The 18,754-nt window shown below is 40.7% G+C and overlaps 1 protein-coding gene across 3 annotated transcripts in view; it reads left to right on the forward strand.

Annotated features, from left to right (window-relative positions):
* znf827 (zinc finger protein 827) overlaps nt 1-18,754 on the forward strand; it is a 227,094-nt gene that overhangs the window by 165,373 nt on the left and 42,967 nt on the right. For all 3 annotated transcript variants that reach the window (XM_051928105.1, XM_028802722.2, XM_051928106.1), the window contains 2 exons: nt 6,790-6,961; nt 7,279-7,445. In XM_051928105.1, coding sequence (XP_051784065.1) covers nt 6,790-6,961; nt 7,279-7,445 — 339 coding nt within the window. The remainder of the gene's footprint in view (nt 1-6,789; nt 6,962-7,278; nt 7,446-18,754) is intronic.

Raw genomic sequence — 18,754 nt, forward strand, 5'->3', positions numbered from 1 at the left:
CTGCGAGGCAGCAGCGCTACCCACTGCACCACCGTGCCGCCCCAATAATTAGCAATTGAAAAATACAACATGACCAATAATGGCATAAAATCAGTATCAATTTTGCCCTATGAAAGGAGAAAAGGAATGGAAGTAAGTCTCCCATCTGGCGATTAATGTTAGTTAAAATACAGTAACCTGTTAAAATTATACTGTATAAATAAATAAGAATTTGGAAAGGACCTGATTTATTGTATAACGGGAGTACAAATGGCACACGGTAGGCAAGAAGGTTAGGGGGTTTCCACGATAGTTTGTGTATATTTTAGACTGAAAGATCAGGGGCTGGACACTGCAGACCCCCACATCCCAATGCCTCTGTCCGTTTTTAATTCTGTTCAGTGTTTCTATCAGATAGGGCCAGTTGCCCTTTTCCTTTGTTACTAATTAATTGAAATGCCATTTAGCTGCAGGTTGATAATGTTAGTTCTTTACAATAATAATCTGCAGATAATATTAGTTCAATAAATTCAGCCTTACTTATGCTCACATGATTGTCTTCCCCTTCCATTTATTTCCAGAGAAGTGATTTTCCAACAGTGACCAACAGTCTAATGATAAATCAGTCTTGACACTAGAATGCTGCTGACTTCAACTAGCGGAACATTGGAACAAATAAACTTCAGTTAGGATGTTCCACTAGATAGATAGATAGATAGATGGATGAAAGGCACTATATGATAGATAGATAGATAGATACTTTATTAATCCCAAGGCGAAATTCACATTCTCCAGTAGTGGACGCAACAAGGTGGACCTGCTCTCGATATGTTAATGCCTTTAAATGTAAACCTAAGGTTAACTTACCTAAAATAGCAGTGAAGGGCGCTGCTCTGTGAGCTGTTTGCCCGTGCTCTCTGCCCGGTGTTTGACTTACTGGCATTTGGCATCCAAACGACTGTCAAACGAGTAAAAGAGGAAAATGCACAAAATCTACAAGATCAAGCAACTGCTCTCAAGATAAAGTTGAAATGGTAAACTCATTCCTAGTTGAAGTTGCACTGAACGTTTCTCCATTTTAAAATGGATGAATTTGTAAATTCACTAGTGCTTTGCGATGGGAAATGGAAAAATCTTAAGACTTTTTGCAGCGTGATCGGCTCAAGATATCGGAAATAAAATTGAACTTGTCTCGACAAATTTTGTTGAAGAGAAAGTGTGTCACTTCTTAAGAAAACTGGTCCACTGGGGGGAAGCAAGTTGTTTCATGCAGACAATAGATAGATAGATAGAAAGGCACTATAAAATAGATAGGCACTATATAATAGATAGATAGATAGATAGATACTTTATTAATCCCAAGGGGAAATTCACATACTCCAGCAACAGCATACTGATAAAGAAAATATTAAATTAAAGAGTGATAACAATGCAGGTATAACAGACAATAACTTTGTATAATGTTAACATTTACCCCCCTGGGTGGAACTGAAGAGTCTTATAGTGTGGTGGAGGAACGATCTCCTCAGTCTGTCAGTGGAGCAGGACGGTGACAGCAGTCTGTCACTGAAGCTGCTCCTCTGTCTGGAGATGATCCTCTTCAGTGGATGCAGTGGATTCTCCATGATTGACAGGAGCCTGCTCAGCGCCCGTCGCTCTGCCACAGATGTCAAACTGTCCAGCTCCATGCCAACAATAGAGCCTGCCTTCCTCACCAGTTTGTCCAGGTGTGAGGCCTCCCTCTTCTTTATGCTGCCTCCCCAGCACACCAGACACACACAGTAGCTTTCACAATAGGCGCTTTACAACAACAATATTTCTTTCTATGGCACGTTTTCATACAAATGATGTCACTCAAAGTGCTTTACAAGATGAAGAAAGAAAAAATATCAAAAAAAAAAACGGGCAATGCTAATTAACAAAGAATAAAGTAAGGTCCGATGGTCAGGGAGGACAGAAACAACAAAAAACTCCAGACGGCTGGAGAAAAAAATAAAATCTGCAGGGGTTCCAAGGCCACAAGACCACCCAGCCCCCCCCAGGCATTCTACCTCACATAAATGATCTCAATCAGTCCTCATGGTTTTCAGACTTCACATGGAAAAATTAGACGATGATGACCATGTGGACCTCTGGCCTTCAGTCCATCAATGGAGGGACTGAATGGTGCCCTGATCAGGTGGTGGTGGTGCAGATCATCACCACAGAAAAACGGAAAAAGAGCAGCAGAGAAAGTAGGGGTTAGTATGGATTGTGGAGCTATGATAAAAAAATGATAATTAAATGTATATACAGAATATCAGGGTGTTACACTAAAATGAAGCTGTCAGAATGCCATGTTACAATAATGGATTGTTAACAGTGCTGCACCATATTAGCCTGGCGAATTTCTTTCGGTAAACTCGTATTCCAGATTTTAGGTACATAACAGCAGAAGGCCGCCTCACCACTTATTTTAAGTTTAGGTCTTGGAATTCTAAGCAGACCCTCATTTGAAGATCTAAAGTTACGATTTGGAGTGTAATGTGTAAGACATTCTGAAATATAGGATGGAGCAGATGATTGAAGGCTTTATAAACCATAAGCACTATTTAAAAGTCTATTCTAAATGGCACTGGTAACCAATGTAGTGACATCAAGACTGGCGTGATGTGATCGGATTTTCTTTTCCTAGTTCAGATTCTGGCAGCTACATTCTACACTCGTTGCAATCGATTGATGTCTTTTTTGGGTGGTCCTGAGAGGAGTGCGTTACAGTAATCTAGTCGACCAAACACAAAAGCGTGAACTCATTTTTCAGCATCTTGCAAAGTTATAAGAGGTCTAACTTTTGCTATATTCTTTAATTGAAAAAATGCTGTCCTAGTAATCTGATTAATATGTGATTTAAAATTCAGGTCAGAGTCAATAGTTACCCCTAAATTCTTTACCTTTATCTTGACTATTAAGCCTAATAGATCAAGTTTATTATCTAATACCCTCATTATATCCATTTTTGCCAGTTACTAAGATTTTTGTTTTCTCCTTATTTAGATTGAGAAAATTACTACTCACCCATTCAGAAACACACGTAAGACATTGTGTCAGTGATTCAAGAGAGTCGGGGGCATCAGGCGCCATTGATAAATACAGTTGTGTGTTGTCAGTAAAGCTGTGGTGGCTCACATTATGCTTTGAGGTAATCGGACCTCATGGAAGCATGGAGATCGAAAAGAGCAGTGGACTCAAGAGAGATCCTTGTGGATTACACATTCATTATATCTGTACATCCCTGAAAACTACCAGTATTATGAGATTCAGCCATTATAAAAGAAGACCAGCTTTCACCCATAGGGCTGTTGGTTCCTCTCGAAAGACAAAATCGCACTGTTCATGCCACGTGCTTTGGTGTCGTGTTGATTTGCTTCTGTATTTATGTCAGAACCCCCCTGGTGAAGGTCACTGCTATCACACAAGCCAACAGAAAACGTATCCTTACCTTTAGTAAAATAGTACCAGGAGTACGAATAATAATAATACATTTTATTTATATAGCACCTTTCCCATGCTCAAGATAATCTCAATACTATGAGATTAAATGATTATTTCTGGATCCCTTTTGTTGTTACAGACGTGAATCAGAAATGAGGAAGATGTGTTTGCTTGTATGGAAACTTTTGCTGCTTCAAAGTGAAGTTTTTAGGCCTTTATTTTCCGGTCGCACCCCGTGCCCCACGGCTTCCATTATAAAACTCCAGGACAGGCTGTGTATTTTGTTTTTTACAACACAATTTTGTGTAGCACATGCATATATACCATGCCTGTGAAGAAATAAGTAGAATAATACCAACTTTATCATTTCAAAGATCTGAAATCAGGCTCTCCCCAGCAGTTTTGCATTTTTGGCAGGTCTGCACAACACAAATTGAAGCTGCTAGAAGCAGTGGACTTTGCAAATAAACCTGAAATTCACTCCGGCCTGAGAGATGTCATGTGTTTCTTCCTATCTGATAAGATTTGTTCTTTTGTGAGCCACAGACAGGAGATCTGCCAACCTATTTATGACTTTCCAGTCCTTGTGGGTTTATTGTACTTTGGGGCTTTGCATGGACCCTCCTCTACTCCTCATTGATTAAATCTGTTTAAGTTTACTCACCTTCATGCCTTCTTCTCCTAAATGTTTTCTCCTTAGTATAAAATGCATAATTTTAAATGAGCATGCCACTCAAAAATGTTATTTTTTGATATGTTACTTACTCCCTGTAGTTTTCAAGTGGTGACCAAAAAAAAAAACGCTAATCTGTATTCATGCAGAAAGGAAGTAAAAAAGTTTCTGAAAAAACAGAAGTCAGTGGTGACCATCGCCAGACAACAGCAAACAATATCATAAACTCCACGAAAACTCTCACATTACTTGTGTTGCGTAACCCACGTGTGAAGTCATCCAGTCGTAATGCTGACCACGTCTAAAACACGCAATTTTTTCATGAAGCATTCTTAAAGCACTTCCTGGAAAAGCTCTTATGAATGAAAATGGAACTCGCTTAGACACTTGAACTGAAGACCCGCCTCCTGACTGTATTCATTGGTCAGGAGTCCAGCTCAGTAACCGCTTATTCATTGGCTAATGTTGCACCCCACTGCAAAAGAGCTGAGGTTCACTGCAGAGCTCCCACGTGATACCAACATTGAAAAGTGTGCTGAGACGTGTAAAGCTAAACATTAAAAATTAAAGAACAGTTGAGTGAGAGCATTTTCAATAAGAGGATCAGCCTCACACTTGTGCAAATCTGAAATGCTTCATCAAACAGAAAGTCAATTCACCTGTACAGTTTCACAGACCACCGCTAAATATGCCTGAGCTACTCCAGTTGTGGCTCACTGCTCAGCTGTAAATTAAACAATGCAAGGTGGGTCTATTTTTCAAATGCCCTTTCTCATCCAAGTCTATTCTATTTTCATTCATGAGAGCTTTTTCCAAAGGGGATTTGTTAAGCAACTAGCTGTGCTACCCATCTAAGATGGACTGAAGTGTAAATTATCAATGTAGGCTTCATCATTAACAATTGCAGTGCACCATCATTTGAGAGGTATTTTATAATGCTTTGCATTTGTCATTCTAACAGATGGCACACCACAATCATTTGTAATAATAAAATGCATTGCATTTGCCATTCCAACAGATGGTACATCACAAACAATTGCAGTAGTAAAATTCATTGCATTTGACATTTCAACAGATGGTACATCACAAGCATTTGTAATAATGCATTATATTTGACATTCCAACAGATTGCACATCATAAACATTTGTAGTAATAAATGCATTGCATTTGTTATTTCAACAAATGGTGCGTCACAAACATTTGTAGTAGTAAATGCCTTGCATTTGACATTCCAACAGATGACAAACTACCATCATTTGTAATAATAAAATGCATTGCAGTTGTCATTCCAACAGAAGGTGCATCACAAGCATTTATAATGCATTGGATTTGTCATTCCAACAGATTGTGCATCACAATCATTTGTAGTAATAAAATGCATTGCATTTGTCATTCCAACAGATGGTACATCACAAACAATTGCAGTAGTAAAATTCATTGCATTTGACATTCCAACAGAATGTGCATCACAAGCATTTATTATAATGCAATGTATTGCGTTTGTCATTGCAACAGATGGTGCATCACAATTATTTGTAATAAATGCATTGCAGTTGACATTCCAACAAATGGCACACCAGAAACATTTGTAATAATAAATGCATTGCATTTGTTATTTCAACAAATGGTGCATCACAAGTATTTATAATAATACAATGCATTACATTTGTCATTCCAACAGATGGTGCATCACAATCATTTGTAGTAATAAAATGCATTGCGTTTCACATTCCAACAGATGGCACATCATTAACATTTGTAGTAATAAATGCATTGCATTTGTTATTTCGGCAAATGGTGTGTCACAAACATTTGTAGTATTAATAAATGCATTGCATTTGACATTCCAACAGATGACAAACTACCATCATTTGTAATAATAAAATGCATTCCATTTGTCATTCCAACAGATGGTACATCACAAACAATTGCAGTAGTAAATTTCATTGCATTTGACATTCCAACAGAATGTGCATCACAAGCATTTATTATAATACAATGTATTGCGTTTGTCATTGCAACAGATGGTGCATCACAATTATTTGTAATAAAATGCATTGCATTTGACATTCCAACAGATAGCACACCAGAAACATTTGTAATAATAAATGCATTGCATTTGTTATTTCAACAAATGGTGCATCACAAGCATTTATAATAATACAATGCATTATGTTTGTCATTACAACAGATGGTGCATCACAATCATTTGTAGTAATGCATTGCATTTGTCATTCCAACAGATGGCTCATCACAAACATTAGCACTGCTTTTTTGAATTCCAATCCAAATAGCATATGCAGAGACCTAGCAACCAAATGGAAACACAGATACACAGACATTTGTCCTTTTAGTAAGATGGTGTTTTAGTAAAAATAAATTACACTGTCATTATATGACTGAAAGATGTGAATTTTGTGACAGGAGTAATTGGGATTTTATTTTTTATATTTGGTTGCTGTTGTCCAGCATTGGTCCCCATACCTGTCTATTCTATCTCCATTCTGCATGAAAACGAGATTAAAATTTTTCCTCTGCCATCACTACATACTACATAAGGTTAGGAACATATAAAATAAAACATAAAATATTCTTTTATGATCACACCTCCTGTGGAACATTCATTTGTTAATTTAGTCTGTCGGGTTTTTCTTTATTATTCCAGAGGAGAGGAAATACAAGTGTCATTTGTGCCCTTATGCTGCCAAGTGCCGTGCCAACCTCAACCAGCACTTAACGATCCACTCAGTGAAGCTCGTGAGCACAGACGCAGATGAGATTGTGAGCGCCGTCACAGCAGAAAGTAGCGATCGCAAAAACTACCCCTACTACTACAGGTAAGAAGAACTGTGAAGGAGCCGTGGTTCATGGCAGGGCTCCCTGTTAATAACAGTTGGCATTGTCACAATGCAACACTGGCATCATTGGTGGCACTGTCACAATACAGGTGTCTGCACAGATTCAAGCCTTTAGCTAAAGCTTAGCACAACTTTAAATTCTGATCCACAAAACAGGAGCTTTTTAAATGTTTGCCTTCATCACAATGTGTGTTTTTAGCCAATAATTGTATTAAAATAGTGTTTGTTTTCTTTCAAATGATAGCATGAAAATGGAGCAAAGTTTTATAAAATAATATGCTGTGTGTTCGCTGCAGCTGTCACGTGTGTGGTTTTGAGACGGAGCTCAATGCCCAGTTTGTCAGCCACATGTCACTCCATGTAGACAAGGAGCAGTGGATGTTCTCCATCTGTTGCTGCACTTGTGAGTTTGTGTGCACCGAAGAAGGGGAGATGAAGACGCACATCAGCGGAGGTCATACAGGTACACTTTTCAGATCATTTTACGAATGAATGTTATATGTGTCAGCCAATGCAGAACTTGGATGTCAGGTCAGCTTACGACCTCCAATACAGGAGCAAGAACTCCTTTGTAGCTATCCCAGTGAAAAGTGGGCCATCACCACTAGGCTGCGTCATACCCAATACTTAGGCTGGTGTCACACTTACATGACTTTTGAGTTGGAGGGCTTGTCACACTTAACGAATCACAAACATTTGTAGCAATAAAGTGCATTACATTTGTCATTCTAAGAAATGGCACATCATAAACATTTGTAGTAATAAAATACTTTGCATTTGTCATTCCAACAAATGGCACATCATAAATATTTGTAGTAATAAAATGCATTGTATTTGTCATTCTAACAGATGGTGCATCACACACATTTGTAGTAATAAAATGCATTGCATTTGATATTCCAACAAATGGCACATCACAAACATTTGTAGTAATGTCCTCCCTGGCCATCAGACCTTACTTGTATTCTATGTTAATTAGTATTGCCTATTTTTATATTTTATTTGTCTTTTTTCTCTTCCTTCATCCTGTAAAGCACTTTGAGCTACATCATTTGTACGAAAATGTACTATACAAATAAATATTGTTGTTGCTGTTAGATAGATAGATACTTTATTAATCCCAAGGGGAAATTGCATTGCATTCTTCATTCCAACAGATGGCACATAATAAACATTTGTAGTAATAAAATGCATTACATTTTCCATTCCAACAGATGGTGCATTCCAAACATTTCTAGCAATAAAAGGCATTGCATTTGTCATTGCAACAGATGACACATCACAAACATTTGTAATAATTAAATGCAACAGATGGCGCATCACAGATATTTGTAGAAGTAAAATTCATTGCTTTTGACATTCCAATGGATGACTCATCCCAAACATTTGTAGCAATAACATGCATTGCATTTGCCTGTTTGGTGGTCTCGAATCGAAATGGAACAGACAGGGAGGTGCTGCAAATGAAATGCGATATGTTTGCTTTGATTTTAGCGATGGCACGCAATGTATGGGAATTAATGAAATAAATGCACAAAACGTTTTGTACTGCATTTTAAACAGACACAAAAGTTGCGTGGTGTAGTATTGCAGAGCAATCGATCATTTGCTTGATATGCTTTTAATTATGACACAATACAACTGGGCCAAAACATACCTTAGATTTAAATCTAGTTAACACATTGGATAGCATTTGATTGAGACAATCCTCTCTTCTGTTTGCGAGTCTCAAACACAGCTTTTCTTTTTTTGCTTGCATACATATTTGTGTACACTGTACTTCTGGCTAAGAAGTCCCACAAACACCAGCAACCCACCTCTACGACACGTGACACCATTTTGGATGCAATTAGTCACAGAGCACCAAGGGTATATGTACACCACCAATCTCCATGACTTGCTATGAATGTCAAAACTAAAAAAAAAAAATCACAGGAAAATGTGGAGGCATTTCTTAGAAATAGTGAAACAAGGAAGATGGTGGGAGACGGACAGAAGTCAGGAGGTCCCCAGTCCAATAGCAGCAAGAAGGCCCTTTGTTTCACGAGGCTTCCTGATACCTATAATTCTGGACAGCCTGGAGGTTGCCGGGCCCTTTTATTTAGGAGCTTTGGTCACAACTGGGCCCAAGAGGGGGACGAGTGTTAGAAGGATGGCCACCAGGAGTCCCAATGGATATTCCTTATTCTTTGGAATTAAAACCACCGCTTTCTCACTTGCCAGCTAAACTTGGAGTAAAAGCGGTCCAACTACAGAGAGAGAGAGAGAGTGCAAAAGGTGTGTGGGGAACTGGACCAGTGACCCGACAAACAGCAGGGCAGAGCGTCCTCATTTAGAAGGGCAAAGGGCAGCCCCATTACTTTGTATTGACGTCTTGTGATCCACCAGTTTATTACTACCCTTCCTGTTGTTAATATTTTTGTATTCATTTTTTATGGCCCTCTTGGAATTTTGTTAGGTCCAGAAGTGGCTCAACAGTGCCAGTGTTCCCAGTTTACAATGAGGCTTTCTAGGATACTGAAGGATGCAGGTTGACAGTTAAAAAAGTGAAAGTGAGCAGTGTGTGACAAAGGTCACTTCATGGTTGCCTTCCCTAATCTCTGAAAGTAAATATTTGACTTCCTAATCTTTGGTGATAAGCATCCATTTCAGATCAGTGTAGTATGTGTATACTTAGTAGGCACTTTATTAGGTCCATCTGTCTAGTACCAGAAGCCCTCCCTCCCCAACCTTTTGTCTCCATGACAGCTCAAGTTCTTCAAGGCATGGATTCAGAAAGGTGCTTTTTGGTCTCCAGTGCCTCAGTAGAATCACACGTCTTCTACGGGTTTTGCCATTCTACCTCATTCCAGTGGTCCTCAGTTTGGACTGAGACCTAGAGACTGTAAAGCCCATGGAGTAAACAAAACCGTTCTCTGTTTAAGTGTGATGGATTTTATGGGAAACACCACAGATGCTCCAAGTTAAGTGTGGAGGCTTATAGGGCCTGCACATTTAAAAAAGTCAAACAGCACATTTGTGCAAATCCCACCTCCCCAAAAATATACTTACTAAGCATGAGATGATGCACTAAATCCAAATACGATAGATATTGCAAAACAATGCACCCTTGGAATGTTGGACAAAAAAAAATGCATTAATAGTTACCCTAATTTCTAGTCAGAAGGGACGTCAAACTTGACAATGGCATTTGCTGATTTTGCCTCCTGAAAATGTCAGATTACAAGAGTAAAAATTGCAAGGCATGACAAATTAGATGCCTCCATGATGACTTTTCCAACAGTTTCATATTTTCAAAATATTTCGAGCCAAACAGCATGCAGTCTAGTAGATGGAGCTTATGAATGCTTTCCAGGTATGCCGAGTTCTGTCGCAGTCTCAATCTCCTTTTTTTCTATTTTCCATCTTGTCTTGGTAAGTAAAACATACTCTCGTTAATCTGGTTCAACAGACTGCAAGCTTCTGTTTACGACAAACCATCCACAGTCGAAATGTCTTCTAAAAAATTAGACATATACCGTATATACTCACGTATAAGTTGGGTCTTGAAACCCGAAAAATTGATCATAAAATCAGACCCCGACTTATACGCCCGTTCAAAAATATGACAATTTTTTTTTAACATCTTCTTGCCTCCTCTAATCTCCCACCAGTTTCTCAGACACATCACATTTTGTTAGAGCAGCGCAGTTACCAATTTCTTTCGCTACTTCAACGACATTTAATTTAAAACCAGCTTCATATTTTCCTCTGATTGAATGCTCCATCGTAGATAAGGGATGCTCTTACGATAAAGGTGTATGAGGGTGTGAGATACAAAAAACACAAAACAGTGCAAACGTCGCTTCGGAATAGTTTGGGTATTACCGTGTGGTCACGTAGGCACAATCTATATATATAAAATTCTTTTCGCGTTTGAAACTGAAATTACGTATGACCACGTGATATGGAAATTACATATGAAATGGAAATTACGTATGACCACACGATATGGAAATTACGTATGAAACGGAAATTACGTATGACCACGCGATATGGAAATTACGTATGAAACGGAAATTACGTATGACCACGCGATATGGAAATTACGTATGAAACGGAAATTACTTATGACCACGCGATATGGAAATTACGTATGAAACGGAAATTACGTATGACCACGCGATATGGATATTACGTATGACCACAGAACATATTATAATACAGGAGCTAATCACTTCGTTTGTGGATGACATTTTTATATCTTCTTTACGAATTGTTATTATTTGTGTGAGAGTTATTTTACTGATATTGAAAAGAAGTAAACACAAACACGCCGATCTATCCCATACAAGTACAACCTGCATTGTCCTCTCTGGAGTACAGCGCTGAGCGTGTTCTGACAGAGAAGTTTTATTTATTCGTCCACGTAACTGTCGCGGAAACTGTCACATTGTAACTTTTTTTTGTTGGCAGTACTTAATAGTAGAAGAGATGAGAAAAACAGCTTTGCATCTTTCTACTTTTTAACTGCAGCGAGCTGTAAACAATGTGCGTGAGAACAAAGTGGACGCTGGGAGGCGCGGAATGTCAGGCTGCTCCGCGGGGTCAAGAGCTTCGCAGTTTCGGGCAGCGTCCTCTCTTCTCGCACTGTTTGTGACACTTCAAGTGCCCCATCGGCTCCTGGGAGAGTGGAAATCTTTGCAAATGAGTGTAATCTGCACCATCGAAGCACGACTCTTTGTAAATTACCCTGCACTACTACTTACTGTCCCTTAATGTGAGTTTGGGTCACGAAAACCCCGCAACATTCAAGGTTGCTTTTGTGATGAATTATTTTAAGAAGTAAATCACAGGCACATAGTGCAAGGTTGTCAGGCAGAAATTTGGACGATCACATAGAAAATGTAATTTCTATACCACAGCGGTCGTGTAGCGCCTTTCACAAGGGATCTACTACCGAGAGTTAATCCAAATACATTTTAAGTGCTGTTAGTACTACTTACCTGTTGTGTTATAGCGCCTTTAAAATGTAGTTTACCCCAAACCACTCCAGTAGTGCTCAATATATCTTTACTTCTTAAATGTTAATGTTTTACTGTTTAATAACTTATAGACTACATTTTATTTTTTTCCCTTGCACTCAGTGAGCGAAACCACTGGGTAATCAACTAGTACATAGAAAAATAAAGGTCGTGTGCTCCGTGGTTACTCTCTCAGGTGGGCGTTAGCATATCGTAATCTCTTAGACCAATAGTGCGAGTTATCCTCGTTCGACTTACACGACCGACATTATAAAATACCAGAAATTATTCGGTAAAATTAAGCCCCGACTTATCTGTGTGAGAACTTAAATGCAAGTATATGCAGTAAATGTGTGCTGTGTGTATCGAGAGCACATTGCACATGTTAAAAATAAACATAACCTGATGGCAAAGGAAAAACTTTTCTGTAGCATCAGATTATGCATTGGCATTCGATGGCTTCAGTGGATGAGTGGTAAATGCGAACGCTGCGTTATCGGATATGCTGTGTTTGCTCTCTGCTGTTCAATGTTATGACAATAGTGTAGGAGTCGATGTAAGCGTGGAAGAATTGGCCGCTAAATTCATGAAAATATAATCTGTAAAATCTGCATTTGAAGTAAACCGTGTGTCAAAGGGACTGCTGTTAACCCTTTGAACCCTGTCCTCCCCACCTTTTCCCGTCCATAACCATGGGCTCCCCAACTATTTTCAATGAATTTTGAAACGTGATATTTTGAACTTGAAAAGTAAAACTTTACTACAAAGTGACATTTTACACTGTTATGACATCATATTTTACAGAATCTCGGTGCACTCTGTAAGATAAAGGTGCACACTTTTTATCACAAATAACCGTCAATGCAGCTACATTTTGATGACCTATTGCCAGAGCTGAACCTTTGAATGATATGCCTCAAAATAATTTTGGTTGTCAGAACCAATGCACAGGAACACCTCATACGATTTGCACCAGTACACAGTTTTATTACGCTTTGGCTTTATTCTGTGGCCGTGCTTTGTCTGCACCAGCCTTGCAATGTGACATCACTGATTTCACTTTCAAAATCTTCGACAACGTAGTCTCTATCTAAAATATCCTCAGGGTCAGATTCTAACAGTAACTGTTTGGCTTTACTAGCAGTAAATCGCCTCCTTTTTGGCCGTGTTTGTTTTGTCTCCGATACCTGTTTTACTACAACTAGGTTTTGGAGCAGGAGACTGCTCAGTTTGCCGCTTCTTGCCACCCACTGCAGTACTACCTATTGCCTTTTTTGCTTTGTTTGACTGATTTTTACGTTTCTACATAATAAAGCAATCAAAACCACTCTGAATATACTGATAAAACTTTCTCAGTTTCACCTTATAAACCCACACGTTAAAACAAAACCAATCAGATCGGCAAAATCAAGCAGCATCAGTGGTACACGCAACGTAGACGATAATATAGCACTGGCCAGTATAACAGCCCGCCGGGTAGATGGGCAGGCTGGGAAACCAACCTCTAGGGTGTATACCCCTTTCTGGCAGGCCGGTTTTCCGGGTTCAAAGGGTTAAGAGAGCAGATAACGAAGAGCCACAGGAGATGCGGATTTCAGTGCTCAAAACACCCAAATCAACAAATCTGCCTAACAACACAAGCAGATACACAGATGACGCTGTAGCGGTCCATTGCCGCTAAGATTCACACCGTCGAAGAGATGGTGATTTATTTATTTTTTTAGTGGAGGTTCCGGGGACGTACCCAGCCTTGGCCCGACCTTCATGCACTCACAAACAGAGACAAAAAGCCAACGGAAATAAAATAGCAAATAAAGAATGTATTAACACTAATAATGAAAAACAACAATCCCACCTCAGTCCTTTTACAGTGATATACAATAAGATAGATAGATAGATAAATAAATAGAGAGTTTACTAATCCCAAGGGGAAATTCCCATACTCCAGCAGCAGCATACTGATAATAACAGTATTAAATTAAAGAGTGATAACAATGCAGGTATAACAGACAGTAACTTTGTATAATGTTAACGTTTACCCCCCCGGGTGGAATTGAAGAGTCGCATAGTTTGGTGGAGGAACGATCTCCTCAGTCTGTCAGTGGAGCAGGACTGTGACAGCAGTCTGTCGCTGAAGCTACTCCTCTGTCTGGAGATGATCCTGTTCAGTGGATGCAGTGGATTCTCCATGATTGATAGGAGCCTGCTCAGCGCCCATCGCTCTGCCACATGATGTCAAACTGCCCAGCTCTGTGCCTACAATAGAGCCTGCCTTCCTCACCAGTTTGTCCAGCCGTGAGGCGTCCCTCTTCCTTACACTGCCTCCCCAGCACACCACCGCGTAGAAGAGGGCGCTCGCCACAACCATCTGATAGAACATCTGCAGCATCTTATTGCAGATGTTGAAGGACGCCAGCCTTCTAAGGAAGTATAATCGGCTCTGTCCTTTCTTACACAGAGCATCAGTATTGGCAGTCCAGTCCAGTTTATCATCCAGCTGCACTCCCAGGTATTTATAGGTCTGCACCATCTGCACACAGACACCTTTTGATGATCACAGGGTCCATGAGGGGCCTCCTAAAATCCACCACCAGTTCCTTGGTTTTGCTGGTGTTCAGGTGTAGGTGGTTTGAGTCACACCATTTAACAAAGTCATTGATTAGGTTCCTATACTCCTCCTCCTGCCCACTCCTGATGCAGCCCATGATAGCAGTGTCATCAGCAAACTTTTGCATGTGGTAGGACTCTGAGTTGTATTGGAAGTCCGATGTATGTTGGCTGAACAGGACCGGAGAAAGTACAGTCCCCTGTGGCGCTCCTGTGCTGCTGACCACAATGTCAGACCTGCAGTTCCCGAGACGCACATACTGAGGTCTGACTGTAAGATAGTCCACGATCCATGCCACCAGGTATGAATCTACTCCCATCTCTGTCAGCTTGTCCCTAAGGAGCAGAGGTTAAACACAATAAACACAAAAACAAACCACAACAATAAACACTCACTATAAAGTCCATGAGAAACGGCAACGGATGAAATGTAATGATGAAGATAGATAGTCCAGAGATCTGCACGTTGAATGAGAATGTAAAGATAGACCTACCGATAGTTCCTGAAATGGTGAAGATGGGTGGACGGGTTCAGGACCGCGCCTTTCTTCGCAAGATGGCCATAAATCCACATTCAGTCCTCATGTACAGAGGCAGACGGCAGACATTCCAGACCCCAACCAAGAAACAATCCAAGACAAAGTGAATAAGCACAGGTAACCCAACAGAATGCATACAGACAGGGACTTGAAACACAAAATACCTCTTTTCCTTTTTTGGTCACTGGCCCCTTTTTAAAAGCCACGTTGCCCTCCTTTGACCCCAACAACCCCTGCACCCTCAGCAGAAGACCAATCAGAGCCACTGCAGGGACTGCTGGGAGTTGCACTTTCAAACTCTAGTAGTGCTGCTACAAGGCTGCACATCATCCAACTCATGACCACACATCTAAATGAATAACAAAAAAAAGTAATACTACTGTTTAATTGGAAATGCAGACATTCCGTGACAAAATGGCCACAGCGTTTTAACTCGCCGTATATCCACAGACCACAATGCTTATCTAAACTCCGTTTGCTTTTGTTATGTCTTATAGTGATGCAATAGTTAAAATGACAGAAAGATCTTGTAGCTGACAGAGGCACTTCTTAAACGTGTGGAGCCAAGTAGCTGCGGTGGTCTATGTGTGTGTCCCTGTCTTCAGTGTCATAGTACTCATTACAACATAAAAACTAATTACATGTAATCCCCAGATTCCGGACACCTGACCTACGACATACGAACGGGGTCGCAACTGCGATGCATGCACCTCAGTAACTGCCGCTCCGTCATCTTTGGCCTGCGGATGCTGCAAGCGGTGGCTGGACAGAGGCTGGAGGGGGGCGATTTCGCTGCTTGCGCAGTGTAGTGTCCATCGGGTGGCTCCCGGCGGCAAGCGGTTACACTGCTCGCCCACCACACACGGCTGCCCCGTTCATTCTTGGTGCGCGGCTGGTAATGCTGCAAGCAGTGATCCGGTTGTGGCTGAACGGGGCGGCGGGGGGTAGCATTGTAGTGTGCCTCGGAGGGCTGCGTGTTGAATGGGGCGGTGGTGTTGCGTACACTGCAGGCAGCATACTGTAGTGGAGGTGACTGTGAGGTGGGCTGGTGATGAACCGCCCCTCGCTGCCCCTAGTCATTCTCAATAGCAAGCCTGCTTGTATTGTTACGCACATAGCAGGAAGTTGTCTCTTGTCAGTACAGGGTGGTCCAGATCTAATTCTGCAGATCCAGATCGTCTGGATGACTTTGATTTATGCGGGGATTATGAGTCCAGTTCAGCGCGAAGACGATTCTTCATGTCATCAGTTCTCACAATTCTCGATGGTACGGGATTTTTCGGGTGATTTTTCTATGTAATAAACTGAATAAGTTATAGCGTAATGAAAATTGCATAATTAGATCTGGACCACCCTGTACATCAGATGTGTTGACGACTGGTGCCTTCCTGCTGTGATAGCGTGTACAGTGCTGTACAGAAGAGCTCATCTTAACCTTTTGTCTTCACCCTTCAACAATGTCTCTGAAACACAAATCTGATGCAAGTGCTAGTGATACAGTAAAGAAGAGAAAAACCATCACCATGGAAAATAAAATAGAAATAATAAAAAGGTCAGAGAGGTGAAACTCCATCATTCATTGGCAGAGCACTTGGTTACAGTCGGTCAACAATAACATTTGTTAAAAATAACGTACCTGTTCTGACTTACATACAGTCCCTATCGCGTATGTAACCCGGGGACTGCCTGTATTAAGTTTCAGTTACTGCTGAGTTCCTGAATAGATAACAGCAATTTAAAATAAAATTTAAATTAAAATAAACAACACGCTATAGTGAGGTTTCTTTATGCGGAGGGAGTGTTCACCAAACGATGAAGCTCAATACGGAAGTGAAAACAGTAGGACTCAAAAGAGTTTATGAATGGGTAGAAAGGTTTAAAGCGTGAAGAACAAGTTAACCCAACGAAGCTCGATCTGGTCAACCATCAACATCGCACATACAAGCCCACATCGATATAGCGAATGCCTTCATCAGAGAATACCAACGGATTACGTTGTCCGCTTTTGCTGCACATTTGGATAAAAGCTATGGCTCTGTTATCCAAGTGCAAGGCGACTTGGGCTACTATAAAGATGGGTACCCAAGCAGCTGACTGATCTGCACAGGCCAATATCCTTCAGTGAACTTCAGCAGGTTTCACACTCTCTGCCCAAAGAAACCTCACTACAGTGCGTTGTTCAATAATCGTGTGACACCGCAGCGGAGTGGCCATATTCATTTGATATTGGCTTCAACTACCGTCGTGGCCAAAAGTTTTGAGAATGACACAAATACTAATTATCACAAAGTTTGCTGCCTCCGTTTTCATGATGGTGATTTGCATAGACTCCGGCATGTTATGAAGAGTGATCAGATGAATTGCAATTAATTGCAAACTCACTCTTTGCATTGAAAATGAACTCAATCCCAAAAAACCCATTTCCACTGCTGTTGCGAAGATGGCTTCAGGGCGCCCAAGAAAGTCCAGCAAGCACCAGGACCATCTCCTAAAGTTGATTCAGCTGTGGGCACCACCAGGGCAGAGCTTGCTCAGGAATAGCAGCAGGCAGGAAGTGGGTGAGGCGAAGACTTTAGGAGGATGGCCTGGTGAGTGTCAAGAAGGGCAGCAAAGAAGCCAAGAAAAACATCAGGGATAGACTGATATTCTGAGATTGGACTGCTGGGGTCAAGTCATTTTCTCTGATGAATCCCCTTACCGATTGTTTGGAGCATCCGGAAAAAAGAAAAGGTGAGCGGCGCTACCATCAGTCCTTTGTCACGCCAACAGTAAAGCATCCTGACACCGTTCATGTCACATGGCATTGCTTCTCAGCCAAGGCAGTGAGCTCACTCACAATTTTACCTAAGAACACAGCCATGAATAAAGAATGGGACCAAAACATCCTGAGAGAGCAACTTCTCCTAACCATCCAAGAACAGTTTGGTGACCAACAATGAACAATCCAGCATGATGGAGCACCGGGCCATAAGGCAAAAGTGATAACTACCATATATACTCGCGGATAAGTCGGGGCTTGATTTTACTGTATAATTTCTGGTATTTTATAATGTCGGTCGTATAAGTCGAATGCGGAAAACTCCTGCCATTGGTCCAAGAGATTACGATATGCTAACACCCACCTGAGAGAGTAACCATGGAGCACACGGCCTTTTTTTTTCCTAAGTATTGTGCCTGCGTGACCACACGGTGATACCCAAACTATTCCGAAGCGACGTTTGCACTGATTTTTGTTTTTTGTATCTCACACCCTCATACACCTTTATCATAAGAGCATCCCTTATCTACGATGGAGCGTTCGATCAGAAGAAAATATGAAGCTGGTTTTAAATTAAACGTTGTTGAAGTGGCGAAAGAAATTGGTAACTGCGCTGCTGCAACAAAATTTGATGCATCTGAGAAACTGGTGCGAGATTGGAGGAGGCAAGAAGATGTAAAAAAAAAAAAAATGTGTCATATTTCTGAACGGGCGTATAAGTCGGGGTCTGATTTTTATGATCAATTTTTCGGGTTTCAAGACCCAACTTATACGCGAGTACATATGGTAAGCGGCCTGGGGAACAAAACATCGACATTTTGGGTCCATGGCCAGGAAACTCCCCAGACCTTAATCTCAATGAGAA

The sequence above is a fragment of the Erpetoichthys calabaricus genome, chromosome 5, assembly GCF_900747795.2.
Source record: "Erpetoichthys calabaricus chromosome 5, fErpCal1.3, whole genome shotgun sequence".
Lineage (NCBI taxonomy): Eukaryota > Metazoa > Chordata > Cladistia > Polypteriformes > Polypteridae > Erpetoichthys > Erpetoichthys calabaricus.